The 15,116-nt window shown below is 42.1% G+C and overlaps 1 protein-coding gene across 1 annotated transcript; it reads left to right on the top strand.

Annotated features, from left to right (window-relative positions):
* The first annotated feature begins 2,910 nt into the window (after positions 1-2,910).
* Positions 2,911-15,093, top strand: hnrnph1 (heterogeneous nuclear ribonucleoprotein H1). Its single transcript, XM_061927867.2, has 12 exons — positions 2,911-2,971; positions 3,086-3,193; positions 3,953-4,052; positions 5,755-5,910; positions 9,102-9,245; positions 10,402-10,540; positions 11,140-11,354; positions 11,456-11,568; positions 11,641-11,776; positions 14,128-14,205; positions 14,278-14,370; positions 14,475-15,093. Exons 3-12 carry the CDS (start codon positions 3,971-3,973, stop codon positions 14,570-14,572), a joined length of 1,254 nt encoding a protein of 417 aa, XP_061783851.1. The 5' UTR covers positions 2,911-2,971; positions 3,086-3,193; positions 3,953-3,970; the 3' UTR covers positions 14,573-15,093.
* Positions 15,094-15,116: the final 23 nt, after the last annotated feature.

Raw genomic sequence — 15,116 nt, forward strand, 5'->3', positions numbered from 1 at the left:
AGTGAAGGGGGGGGGGGGGGGCGTCACCTAAAGCAGTGGTCCCCAACCTTTTTGTAGCCGCGGACCGGTCAACGCTTGAAAATTTGTCCCACGGACCGGGGGGGGATGTTTTTTTGTTTTTTTTGGTCACAAAGAAATACAATCATGTGTGCTTACAGACTGCATCCCTGCAGACTGCATTGATCTATATCAGTGGTTCTTAACCTGGGTTCGATCGAACCCTAGGGGTTCGGTGGAGACACATCCGACTTATCGTGTAAATAGAAACTTCTCCCTATCAGCGTATTATGGATACCCCCAAACAATATTCCCTCTAATTTTCCATCTGATTTGCAGGTTGTTTGATTGATCGATTGAAACTTTTACTAGCAGATTGCAAAGGAAGAGAATACACAGTACAGTTTACACAGTACAGTCCATATTCCGTACAATTGACCACTAAATGGTAACACCCGAATAAGTTTTTCATCAATTCATGGTAATGTGTGTAAGGTGTGTAATTTGTTGTGAGTTCATGCAATGTGTTGGTTTTGTTGTTTGAACAAGGTGATGTTCATTTTGTGCACCAGTAAAAAAACATAACTTTTTCTTGAATTTGAAAAAAACAAAACCTTTTATTTTTCACTAAAGAAGGGTTCGGTGAATGCGCATATGAAATTGGTGGGGTTCGGTACTTCCAACAAGGTTAAGAACCACTGATCTATATTGATATATAATGTAGGAACCAGAAATATTAATAACAGAAAGAAACAACTCTTTTGTGTGAATGAGTGTGAATGAGTGGGGGAGGGAGGTTTTTTGGGTTGGCGCACTAATTGTAAGTGTATCTTGTGTTTTTTATGTTGATTTGAAAAAATAAATAAATAAAATAAAACATGTATTTTTATTTTTTTATTTCTTGTGCGACCAGGTACCAATCGATCCATGGACCGGTACCAGGCCGCGGCCCGGTGGTTGGGGACCACTGACCTAAAGGTTATGCTGGGAGATAGTATACAGTAAATGCAATCAAGCAGAATAAAAAAAAAATCAAGCCATTCTCAGTTTCACACTTGTTTCCACATTATTAATTTTTTTTAATTATTTTTTTCAAACATGCACACAAGGCCAAACATGGCGGATGGGTACTTTAGCAACACGATATGCAAGGAATAGGAAAGAGAGTGATGCCCTCAGCACAGAGCGATGAGAGAGAGGTGTATGGTCAGAGTGTGTTTGGGCCTGTGTGTGTGTGTGTGTGTGTGTGTGTGTGTGTGTGTGTAAGTGTGTATGTGTGTGTGTGTTAGAGATGCGCGGTTTGCGGGCACAACCGCGGAGTCCGCGGATTATCCGCGGATCGGGCGGATGAAATTAAAAAAAATTAGATTTTATCCGCGTGTCGGGTCGGGTCGGGTGGTTCAAATTATATAAAAAAATTAGATTTTAAATAGATTCAGGCGGGTGGCAGTTAAACCAATTCGGAAATATATATACATAGTTAAATGTTGTTACCCACATACGAAAAACGAGCAGGCACCTGCAGCATATGCCACAACAGAAGAAAAAAAAAGAAAAGAGATGGACACTTTTACGGAGTGGAGAAGGTGACGCCTCGCCGGGTTCCGGGACCGAGGCCCCTTCCCCCGAGAGGGCCCCACCGGGAGCCGTAGCTGAAGCGATCCGCGAGAAGGGCCCGACGCACGTCCAGGGTCCCCACCGCGCCCACCGCACCGACACCCCGCCTCGTCCGCCTTCGCCGCGGCCGGCGTCACGCGCAGCAGGTAAGCAGCTTACCTGCCCGCCACCCCCGTGGCCGGGGGCTCGTAACAGGGGTCACTCCACGCGCTCCGCCCGCGCAGCTTACCTGCCCGCCACCCCTGTTGCCGGGGGCTCGTAACAGGGGTCACTCCGCGCGCAGTGCGCTCACGAAAGGGGTGGGGCTCACCCTGGTTGATATAGACAGCAGCTAGGACGGTGGCCATGGAAGTTGGAACCCGCTAAGGAGTGTGTAACAACCCACCTGCCGAATCAACTAGCCCTGAAAATGGATGGCGCTGGAGCGTCGGGCCCATACCCGGCCGTCGCCGGCAGCGAGACGCGCTTGGAGGTGCGCTCAGCGCGGCTCCCATATGATTGCGCACTGGTGTGCGTCTGGGTCGTGACAGCGTGGCACGCGAATGTCTGTGCTGCATTGGATCAGTCTCCTTTCTTTAACAGGCAAAAGCTTTATAACCTCACTAATGCCTTGCATCGTCTATATTAGATATATAACAACGGGCGGGTGCGGGCGGATGGCGGGCGGATGCGGTTCTGATCAAATGTTAGATCGGGTGGATTGCGGATGGTTGACGACTTTCTGATGCGGTTGCGGATGAAATAATTGCCTATCCGCGCATCTCTAGTGTGTGTGTGTGTGTTTTGTCTCGTCTTGTCTTGTCTCATAGTAACAGTGGTACTATTGTATTGTTAGTGTACAGGAGCTTTTCTTGTTTTTGTTTGTATAGTATTGTTCTTGAATTATATTGTTTATGTTAAATGTGGAATGAGTGAGAGGGGTTGGGATATTATAAGCATCTGCTTCATCCAACCCCTTTTCAAGCCTTGCATAAATGTCCCTGCCAAAGTGTAAAAAGAAAAAGAAAAAAAAGTGTGTTATTGTACTGTGCAGGTTTGAAATAAATAATTCAATCAATCAATCAATCAATCAATGTAGGTATTCTTTTGAAAAAGATTGAAATGGAAGTATACTCAAACATCCCCCCCAAAAAATAAGAGGAATAACAAGTGAAACAGGCTTTTGGATCAGATAGGACTTCAGTGCAAAGTGGAGGTGTTACCCGCCATTCTGGGCCTGGGACAACTACGTCATCCTTTTTGGGCGTGGACCCAGACTGTGGCGCTTTGTAGGGATTGCCAGGTTGCGTGTAAACACACGTTTTTATTCCAACGTTGAGCATAGCAGTCCAGACTGGGTATTATTTCATATTTACTGGTAATTCAAACAGGAACACACTGTACAATTTTACGTACTAGAATTTTTTTAGTTGTTTCATGCTAAGAACTGCAGTTGCGTTAGAGTCTGTGTGTTTTGTGTTCGTCTCGAAAGGGGGTCGGCGGTTAAAAGTCTGGCAACCCTGAACGAGCTTGCTGCATCACACAGGCCTTCCTCTACGCTAGTAACACTACCGGCGTGTTCTGTCTACGAATAAACTAGGTAAGTTAACTCATCTATTTACCTTTCGTTGTACTTTACCAAACCCACTTTTTAAATCTTTTTAGAGTGTATGATTTAATATGGTTATCAGTGAGTGAAGCAAACTGTGCATTTTCTCCTTTTAATTGTGAACGTTAGCCTGGAAGCTAACTAGCGAGGCATATGGCGCAGGGGGTGCGAAGGCCTCTTTTGTTCTTCAACCTCGGTGTGGTATTAGACACACACAAACCGTTACAATACCTTTTTATAATTAACTATTTATGCTGTTACTTCAGCTCAAAAGTGACAATATTAATATACGAAAAGCCCTTTGTAATATCTCAGGAAACACGTTATTTTTTTTAGGTAACGCGTCTCAATTGAGTGGAGCCGATAAAGTAGTTGGCATCTTTATACATGTTATACTGTAAATGTTCGTACTGCGCATATTGTATTGCGTATTATTATTATTATTATTGATGCACAGGAATAAAAGTAACATTCCAACGTCTTACTACATTTTAGCCGTGGTAAAATACAAATCAAGATGGCGCCAACCACGCCGTTCAAAACTACCGCTTCTGTACTTTTACTCGGTCTTGTTTGCATTCATTGTGATAATAAAGCAATGTGGGCTATTTTCGTATTGCAATTTCTTAAAATAATTAATAACGAACGAGTTGTGCCTTTGTGACGATTTGTACCAAGTGACATCTGCACTCTTCATGATTTACTGTGCATTCTCTTCCATGAACAATAAACAAAAGTCCTGTTTTCAAGGCTTTTCTACATACAAAAATGGGTGATGAAGGCTACGTTGTACGAATCAGGGGTCTCCCTTGGTCCTGTTCGGTGGATGAAGTGCAGAGATTTTTCTCAGGTAGGTTATTTTTCTGTTTGTGAATTATTGTATTTTTCGGGGTATAAATCGCTTGGGTGTATAAGTCGCACCGGCCGAAAATGCACAATAAAGGAAAAAAACATAAATATACGTCGCACTGGAGTATAAGTCGCATTTTTGGGGGATATTTATTTGATAAAATCAACACCAAGAATAGACATTTGAAAGGCAATTTAAAATAAATAAAGAATAGTGAACAACAGGCTGAATAAGTATGTTATATGACGCATAAATAACCAACTGAAAACGTGCCTGGTATGTTAATGCAACACATCATGGCAAGAGTCATTCAAATAACTATAACATATAGAACATGCTATACGTTTGCCAAACAATCTGTCACTCCCGATCGCTAAATCCGATGAAATCTTCTTCCTGTGTGTCTCCTCTGGTATGCGCCCTTTCTTTCTGCTGCTCGATTGCCGTTCTCTGCTGCATATTTCACTACGTCCAGCTTGTAATCTGCAGTATATGATTTCCCTTTCGGTGCCATTTTAGTTCAGTCCTTCTCAGTTTTTATAAGTTACCGCCAATGTTGATGTGATCCATTTTAATAGCTTCGGCAGTAGCGTATATCAGTTAGCATCCCAGGACCCACAATGCACTTCTGCCATGACCCGTTCCCGCCGAATTCTTATTGGTTGGCATGTGTGTGACGGTTACGGACATTTTCTTGGTCGCTCACGCGAATGAGATAAATAATATTATTTGATATTTTACGGTAATGTGTTAATAATTTCACACATAAGTCGCTCCGGAGTATAAGTCGCACCCACGGCCTAACTATGAAAAAAGACGCCGACTTATAGTCCAAAAAATACGGCATAAGTCGCAGTTTTTTTCATAGTTTGGCCATGGGTGCGACATACTCCGGAGCGATTTATGTGTGAAATTAACACATTACCGTAAAAATATCAAATAAAATGATTTATGTCATTCGTGTAAGAGACGAAGCAAATGGCAGCAATCGTCACTCACACGTCAACCAATAAGAATTCGGCGGGGGAGGGTCATGGCAGAAGTGCATTGTGGGTCATGGGATGCTAACTGCTATATGCTACTGCCGTAGCTATTAAAATAAATCACATCAACTTTGACGGTAACTTATAAAAACTGAGGACTGAACAAAAATGGCACCGAAAAGGAAATCATATACTGCAGATTACAAGCTGGACGTAGTGAAACATGCAGCAGAGAACGGCAATCGAGCAGCAGAAAGAAAGGACATACCAGAGGCGACACCGGGGTGGAAGATTTCATGGGATTTAGCGATCGGGAGTGACCGATTGTTTGGTAAACGTATAGCATGTTCTATATGTTATAGTTATTTGAATGACTCTTACCATAATATGTTACGTTAACATACCAGGCACTTTCTCAGTTGGTTATTTATGCCTCATATAACATACACTTATTCAGCCTGTTCACTATTCTTTATTTATTTTAAATTGCCTTTCAAATGTCTATTCTTGGTGTTGGATTTTATCAAATACATTTCCCCCAAAAAAGCGACTTAGACTCCAGTGCGATGTATATATGTTTTTTTCCTTCTTTATTGTGCATTTTCGGCCGGTGTGACGTATACTCCGGAGCGACTTATAGTCCGAAAAATACGGTAGATGCGTGTTCCTACGTAAATTGTTGGTTGCCACCAGAGTGGTTTGAACTGATTTTATTTCAGATGTCAAAATGCTCGGCAACGGCGGCGGTGTCCACTTCACCTCCACGAGAGAGGGTCGTCCCAGCGGCGAGGCGTTTGTCGAGTTGGAAACAGAAGAAGACCTTAAGATAGCCTTGAAGAAGGACAGAGAAACTATGGGGCACAGATATGTGGAGGGTGAGCAATATCCACACAAATATTAAAAAAACAACACATTTCTGAAATTGTTGACCTTGTCCACATGCTAATGTTTGTTTTTGTCCTTAATCTTCAATATTTGCATATGAATGTGTCAAATGGAGCTGTCTGAAATAGACCTGGGCCGATAACACATTTTGCTGGACGATATATTGTTTATTGCAGAAAAATTATATACCTTATTTTTCTGAGTATAAGTCGCACGGGCCGAAAATGCATAATAAAGAAGGGAAAAAAACATATAAGTCGCACTGGAGTATAAGTTGCATTTTTGGGGCAAATTTATTTGATAAAACCCAACACCAAGAATAGACATTTGAAAGGCAATTTAAAATAAATAAAGAATAGTGAACAACAGGCTGAATAAGTGTACGTTATATGAGGCATAAATAACCAACTGAGAACGTGCCTGGTATGTTAACGTAACATATTATGGTAAGAGTCATTCAAATAACTATAACATATAGAACATGCTATACGTTTACCAAACAATCTGTCACTCCTAATCTCTAAATCCCATGAAATCTTATACGTCTAGTCTCTTACGTGAATGAGCTAAATAATATTATTTGATATTTTACGATAATGTGTTAATAATTTCACACAAGTCGCTCCTGAGTATAAGTCGCACCCCCGGCCAAACTATGAAAAAAAACAACTGTGACTTATAGTTAAAAAAATACGGTAGTCAGTTTTATTTTGAGACCAAATTAAACATCCATCCATCCATTTTCTACCGCTTGTCCCTTTTGGGGTCGCGGGGGGTGCTGGAGCCTATCTCAGCTGCATTCGGGCGGAAGGCGGGGTACACCCTCGACAAGTCGCCACCTCATTGCTGGGCCAACACAGATAGACAGACAACATTCAAACTCACATTCACACACTAGGGCCAATTTAGTGTTGCCCATCAACCTATCCCCAAGTGCATGTTTTTTGGCGGTAGGAGGAAGCCGGAGTACCCGGAGGGAACCCACGCAGTCACGGGGATAACATGCAAACTCCACACAGAAAGACCCCGAGCCCGGGATTGAACTCAGGACTACTCAGGACCTTCGTATTGTGAGGCACATGCACTAACCCCTGTGTCACTGTGCTGCCCTTCCCCCAAATTAAACAATAATATAATAATAATAATAATATATGATCATAACAATGAAAGTAACTATTTCAAACGCAATAAACTTATTTCTCAGTAGTATTTACTGGGGGTGTAACGATTAATTGATATATCGATTCATATTCCTTAGATTCAACCACATCGATCTGTGCTTTGCAAGTGTGCTTTCCGGAAGATAGGTATCGATTTACTATATCGATTGATATCGATCCAGCATAGTTTTAAAATAGGTTTTATCGATACGAGTAAAAGGACGTAAAACGTTAAGTCTGCTTGCCTGTGTCATCAAAACATAAATGGCGAATAGCCAAGGTGGTCGAGAAAAGTCATAACAAAAGCACGTGCCACAAAACAATTACAACACAAACTTTCAGTTACAACACGATTGCAAATGTCACAACAAAAGCAAACGTCAACACAATAATATAGCGCCACAACTCAACTTTAAGCTACAAAGGACGTGATCGACACAACGGAAGGCATAGTGAAGCTAGTTATGGTGACGCACCGACGCCCGGAACACAACATGGTGCCACAACATCACAACTGGTAGCCAATAAAAAAATCATTTTATTTCGCTGTCCTTCATCGGCGGCGCAAAGGTGGAGATCAGATACTGCATGGCAGGGTTAGGGTACTTAATTTAGCAGGTACATCTACTGTTAAAATGTTGGTTACTGTAGTTTATTTGAAATCTGCTTGAATATTGAACATATGAGAAGAAAAGGTTTCCTCTTGTTAATTAAACCTGTGTTGGTTGCGCAATATTCAAATGAGATTTAGCATTGGCTATTGTTTGTATTCATAATTCATTTATACTTAATTCCCTTACAAGAAATAACAGGAATATAGGTAACTTCACCTGCAATGTCCAGTATCCATTTAACAGTCACTGGTTGATTGATTTTTTTTTGTTGCTAAAAGTTACTAAATCGATTTCAACTCACCGAATCTTTTCGGTCGGACCGTATCTTTCTTGAAAAAGTATCGCCCCTGAATCACATCAGCAAACACAAATTCTGACTCGAGTCGTTGGTAAAGCAAATGGTTACACCCCTAGTATTCACCACCGTAATTGTGAGGTCAAGCACTTTTAATTATTCTAAATAAGTACACAATAAATATAAAAATGACTGTCAATCTCTTTTTGCAAAAATTGCACTTCAATAAATATTAAACATCTTTAAGTTCTGTTTTTTCCCCCAGTTGGAAAAACGGCATCAAGTGTTTTTTGTCTTTTTTTGTTGCCATGACGTACCAGAGATTTTGGCATACTTGCTTGTTCGTCCGTGTTGTCCGGCTAATCTTCATCTCATTTGGTTTGAAGCCAGAATACACACCAGAATATTTGCCTTTTTGACATTTATTCTCCTAATATTGGTTACCTCACCGTGCTTCTCACTTGCAACAAGCTAGGCTTTGTTGGCAAGCCCTGTGTGTAAGCAAGCAGCCCAGCCTCCACCCACTGAGACAAAGATTGACAAGAGGATTCACTCCTGTCGTTACATTTTACCATTGAACAAATACGCTCAGGTGCTGAGGCAATGCACAGAGTGAACCCTCTGAGAGCCTGTTCGGAAGTGACAAACATAGAAAACAAAATGCATACTACAAATATTGGCCATCTCCGTGTGCATTTTGTTTTGCACCCCATCAATGCATCCTGTGCATTGATGCTTTGTCATTGCGCCCAAAAAGTACAAACTGGTTTACAGTCAATCCGTCCAAACAGGACAGGAAGACAAGTAGGTCGCCACATGGGCAGCGGCCCGTTTATTGATCGCGGCAAAATTACAAAAATGCCAACATGCAGATAATGTACACATGACACGTCTACAATATAAAAATACTGACAAACAGAGGTGTTATATCCGCTGTGGTTGCACTTTTATATCTCTAATCGGCCAAAAAGTGCGTGATTGGCAGCAAATGTAAATGCATTTTTTTCCCCCCACTGGTGTGCATTTTTCAAAATATCAAAAGTGTGTTGTCATTCTTGGATGAATGCAAGTACTACTTTGTGTTACCATGTTGTTTGTCTTGTGTGATTCAGTGTTTAAATCCAACAATGTGGAGATGGATTGGGTCATGAAGCACACTGGTCCAAACTGTCCAGAGACAGCGGGAGATGGTCTTGTGCGGCTGCGAGGCCTCCCCTTTGGCTGTAGCAAGGAAGAGATTGTCCAGTTTTTCTCAGGTATTACGTTTTCCTCATGTGACTTTAATAGTTATGTTCCTCTTTTCCACCAATAGCAATATTTATTTCCTTGCTACCCCTCTTCTCTTTCACTCTGACCAATCTATAGTATTCCAGTAACTTCATCTCCTTTATTACTTAATTGAAATCCTCTAGGACAATTTTACTTTGGTCAAGTGCTGGAAGCAAGAGATGTGTCTGTATGCACTTTGTACACAGCATGTAAACCCCTTACATTTTTATTACTGTCAGAGCCCTTACATTTTTTTGTTATTCCCATAAAACAAAATTATTTTGAGCAAAGAACACGTCTCTTAGTCAACCTGCAAAACTACAGCTAGTGTACAAAGAACAAGTGCCACAGAGGTCCTATATTTCTTTCTTTTACAACTGTTAATAGCTGTCCAATGAAAATGTGTATCCAAAATAACAAAACTAACATTTTGAGATTCATGCTTTCAATGAATAGTCCAGACCAGACATGCATACTTTTGAGACCCTTTTATGTCTTATATTAGATATTTCAACTAATATAATAAAACTGATGGTCAGAATTGGTAGCCTTAGCGTGTCATACCGGCACATCTTTAATGTGATGACCTTTTACACAGAGGTTAAACAACCTCCCACCTCCCAGTGTTTCCATCCATGTCCTATATCCATCACCAATCTTTCTGTAACTGAGCTGTGGACTATGGCTAAACAGCTTTTCTCCATTTCTACATTGTTTGCGTGATTGTAATTGAATAATGTTAGACTCTGTGCCACTAAATGCTCTTTTGCCACATTGACCCTGTTTCCTCCCTTTTGCGTCCTCTAAAAGCCTAACATGAAATGTTGATGTAGCACAGAATGGACCAAGAGTAATATGAATTTGTCTTCATCAACCCGCTGATACCAGCCTAACGTCCTCCATAGTGCCTTTTGTCATACCTCTTTCCATTCCTCTGTCCTCATTTCTTTTTAACCCCCAAAATCCAATGTATTGTTTTATAGTGCCAGTTGCAGGTTACCAATTGAGCTGGTATTTGATGATGATGTGTATATTTAGAGTGTTCCATAATTTTTTTTAATCTCTCTTAGAGACATTTGTCTTTGTGATTGGGCATGTGATTTAATATGTTCCCCGCTGGGGTTATCTGTCCTTGGGTTGAAGGGTTGGAAATCGTGCCAAATGGGATAACATTGCCGGTGGACATCCAGGGGAGGAGTACGGGGGAGGCCTTCGTGCAGTTTGCTTCACAGGATATAGCTGAAAAGGCTCTAAAGAAACACAAGGAAAGAATAGGGCACAGGTGGGGATGGTTGGTTGGTTGGCTGGAAACATTGCTTTTCTTATGGTGTGCACCCTCAACATGAACCTGACACTTTTTTGTAACGTTCACCACAAACACACTAACATCCATGTCCGAACACATTCACATTGTCAGTGCTTAAGGCACAATTCCAAATTGAGTCCATTCACACATTTTTGACAACAAAAGGTGTCAAGTACAAGCCATCAGTCCAGTTTGATAATGGTAAGGATAATCCCTGGTGGTGCATCAGAGACCAGCTGTGCACAAGGACACGGAGCCCACTTTCACAGGTAAAGCTTGTGGAGCACTCTGCCCCTCTAATACCAGGACAATGGTTTTCATGGCAGCAACACTGGGCCTCCTGTTTTCAATCACATCTCTAAATCAATCCAGGTAACCATAAGAAAAGTGCAAGGCCCTTATCCATTTGGAGAGCGTCCTTTTTACAGTTACACTTATTATTGTAGTCTTTATCTATTAACATAGCATAACTTTGACGGACTACACCATGACAGATTGTGCATAGCCCACAGTCATAATCAATAATGTGAGCTTAAACCAGGTCTCACAATGCCATTTCTATGCACATACTATAGGTACATTGAGATCTTCAAGAGTAGCCGCGCTGAGGTGCGTACCCATTATGAGCCCCAGCGAAAGCCCATGAGCATGCAAAGACCTGGCCCTTATGACCGGCCCTCTAGCGGGCGCGGCTACAACATGCTGAGCCGGGGCGGATCCTATGACCGAATGCGGCGTGGAGGATATGGAGGAGGGGTGTCGAGCGGACGAAGATCTGAAATCGGCTTTGGTGATAACTTGTTGCAACATTTTTTCCATTTTATGCCAACAAGGCACACAAGTGGTAACAAGATTAGAAAAAATTTCTCACGAGAGATGTTGTACATTCAGGTGTATCAGACTCCCGGTACAACGACGGCGGTTCGTCCTTCCAGAGCACAACGGGCCACTGTGTCCATATGAGAGGGCTGCCATACAGAGCCACAGAGTCCGACATCTACATTGTAAGACTAAATACATCTCTGCTGAAGTTTATGTCCAGATGAAGAAATGTGTGTGGATTTTGCTTTTGGCAGTTCTTCTCCCCATTAAATCCGGTGCGGGTCCATATTGAGGTTGGCCCTGATGGCAGGGTGACCGGGGAGGCAGATGTGGAGTTTGCAACACATGAGGATGCAGTGGCAGCCATGTCCAAAGACAAAGCCAACATGCGTAAGTGTACCGTATATCCTTGAATTAGCGCCGGGGCGGTAATTAATTTAAAACCTCTACTCACTCCGGCGCTTACCAAAGGCATGCGGTAAATTTAGGCCTGCGCTTATAAATTTAAAACCTCTTCTCACTCCGACGCTTACCAAAGGCATGCGGTAAATTTAGGCCTGTGCTTATAGATTTGAGTGTGATGCAAGGATACCATCATGAAAAGCACATTTAATAAAAAAAAACTTTATTATGGTCTTACCTTTACTTATAAATGAAGTCCATGCGCCGCTCCGTCTGAACAAAAGCATAGATAACTTGTTTATAGAAGTCTTCCTTATCTTTCTTCAGTTTTAAAAGTCTCTCTGTCTCGATGGAGATCTTCCTTTAATTATTACCTCCTACTTCGATTGAAAGTCCAGTTTAGAAAACTGTTGTCACTTCTTCTGCAGCCGAGTAGTCTCAAGAATGATCCCTGGGATCACTATAGCGCCCTCTACCACCATGAGGCGGGAGTCATTTAATGACTCATATTTGACACACGCAGCTATATTAATAAAACATTTTTACTGTTCTTTTTAGCATATTCAATAGCTTGGACCTTAAATCCTACTTAATAGCTCTTTATCTTCTTCCCTTTATGCGATTTTAAATGATTGAAATTAGCCTCCTCCATTTTGGAAAAGTGTCACTCGTGACATAACGAGTTTGACCCGGCGGTAAAACGAGGCATATGCTAATTATTCTGCGAAACGTGTTTGACCCGGCGGTAAAACGAGACATGCGGTAATTATTTTCCTAAACAAGTTTGACCCGGCAGTAATTGTAAGCATGCGACGGCGTGGCGAAGTTGGTAGAGTGGCCGTGCCAGCAATCGGAGGGTTGCTGGTTACTGGGGTTCAATCCCCACCTTCTACCATCCTAGTCACGTCCGTTGTGTCCTTGGGCAAGACACTTCACCCCTTGCTCCTGATGGCTGCTGGTTAGCGCCTTGCATGGCAGCTCCCGCCATCAGTGTGTGAATGTGTTTGTGAATGGGTAAATGTGGAAATACTGTCAAAGCGCTTTGAGTACCGTATTTTCCGCACTATAAGGCGCACCGGATTATTAGCCGCACCTTCAATGAATGGCATATTTCATAACTTCACCTTCACCTTCAATGAATGGCATATTTCATAACTTTGTCCACCAATAAGCCGCCCCGGACTATAAGCCGCGCCTACGCTGCGCTAAAGGGAATGTCAAAAAAACAGTCAGATAGGTCAGTCAAACTTTAATAATATATTAAAAACCAGCGTTCTAACAACTCTGTTCACTCCCAAAATGTACGCAAATGTGCAATCACAAACATAGTAAAATTCAAAATAGTGCAGAGCAATAGCAACATAATGTTGCTCGAACGTTAATGTCACAACACACAAAATAAACATAGCGCTCACTTTCTGAAGTTATTCTTCATTCGTAAATCCTTCGTCTTCGGTCTCCGAAGTGAAAAGTTGGGCAAATTTACGATCCACTGGCAGATGTTGGCGTCGTCTGGCGCTGCCTCCTCGTCTTAGTGAAGGTGTGTTCGCCTTCTGTCATCCATTGTTCCCACGCAGTTAGCAGTCTAGCTTCGAATGCCCTGTTGACACCAATATCTAGCGGCTGGAGGTCTTTTGTCAATCCACCCGGAATGACGGCGAGTATTGAATAAAGCGCGTAAGCGTGTCTCTCAATGTGCTGTTATGAGCTAGCAAATATAACAACTACACTACCCAGCATGCAACGATAGTGACGAGCATGCGCGGTAGCCCTGAGAAGCGTTGTATGCTGGCAGTTAGAATGTGGTTATGAGCACGCTGTGAGTAAACGTTGAGAACTCAGTTAACACGCCTCGTCTGCATTATTTATAATTAGACAGACAACACACTTAATAGGAGCCATTTTGGGGTCTTTACATAAACACACAAATGGAAATGAAACGTCACATATCCCAGCATGCACCGCGCGCTTCTTCTACGGGGAAAAAAGATGGCGGCTGTTTACCGTAGTTGCGAGACCTAAACTTTATGAAAATGAATCTTAATATTTATCCATATATAAAGCGCACCGGGTTATAAGGCGCACTGTCAGCTTTTGAGAAAATTTGTGGTTTTTAGGTGCGCCTTATAGTGCGGAAAATACGGTACCTTGAAGGTAGAAAAGCGCTATACAAGTATAACCCATTTATCATTTATTATTTTGCGAAACGAGTTTGACCCGGCGGTAAAACGAGGCATGCGGATAATATACCCCCAGCGGCAATTCAAGGAAATACGGTAAGCTTTTACAAGTTTATCTGCGTGAACCATCCTTTCATGCTTGTCCTTCTGACCCTTTAGAGCACCGCTATGTGGAGCTGTTCCTAAACTCAACAGCAGGTGGCAGTAATGGCGGATACAGCAGCCAGATGATGGGGGGTGAGTATAGCTGATATAAAACATTGAATGTTTTAAATATGATTGATACATTTTGCCTTGTTTTCCCCATAGGGAGCCAGTCGTCTTACAGCAGCAGTCAGCTGAGCTCAGGCTACTCTAGTGGATACAGTAGCCAAGGAAACATGGGCGGCTACAGTGACTACAGTGAGTTCCCCCTGTTACTATGATGCATTTGCAATAAAACTCAATGTTGTCGGATGTGATAAAGCTCTGTGGTCCTATAGTATGTATTTTGTCACTCTTGTTAGGTAACCAGGGCGGAATGGGAAGCAGTTACTATGGAAGTGGAGGAGGCGGTGGTAGCAGAAGCTCTATGAATGGACTCGGCGGGGGCTGGGGAATGTAGTTTTTCCTTTGTCATAGTACCTTTTTTTGTGATCATTTGTTTTAACTCAGCATTTTGCTGCTGGGATGGAAATGTCTCAGCAATAAACATGGGGGGCGGTCATGGGGAGGTTCTGAACACTGCAAGGGGTGGTTTGTAATTTTTTTTAAGTGCATGATCCTAAGAGAGATCACAAGCGTGTTGAAGAGGTGTTGTTCCGTCTCACTTCCTCTGAAATGTCTATTCACAGACCCCACGTGTATGCCATTTTAAAACTGGGATTGTTAAACGTTCTCCACACACACCCACTCTTGTCTTGCTAGTTTTACGTCACATTTCTTTTTATGTAAGGATGTTTTAGACACTTTTTTTTTAAACATCTAATCCTTTAATTTAGTAAAATGTTCATCTGATTTCAGTCCTGACAAGCAGCACGTTTTGACTGCAGACTGGGCGCTTTTTCTCAAAAGCAACTCAATTTTCTGCTTCTAATGCCATTTGTATTTTCTGTGAGCAAAGTGAATAAACTAGTTGGAACATGTCATGGAAACATTGAACATTTTAT

The sequence above is a fragment of the Nerophis lumbriciformis genome, linkage group LG35 (assembly GCF_033978685.3).
Source record: "Nerophis lumbriciformis linkage group LG35, RoL_Nlum_v2.1, whole genome shotgun sequence".
NCBI classification, from domain to species: Eukaryota; Metazoa; Chordata; class Actinopteri; order Syngnathiformes; family Syngnathidae; genus Nerophis; species Nerophis lumbriciformis.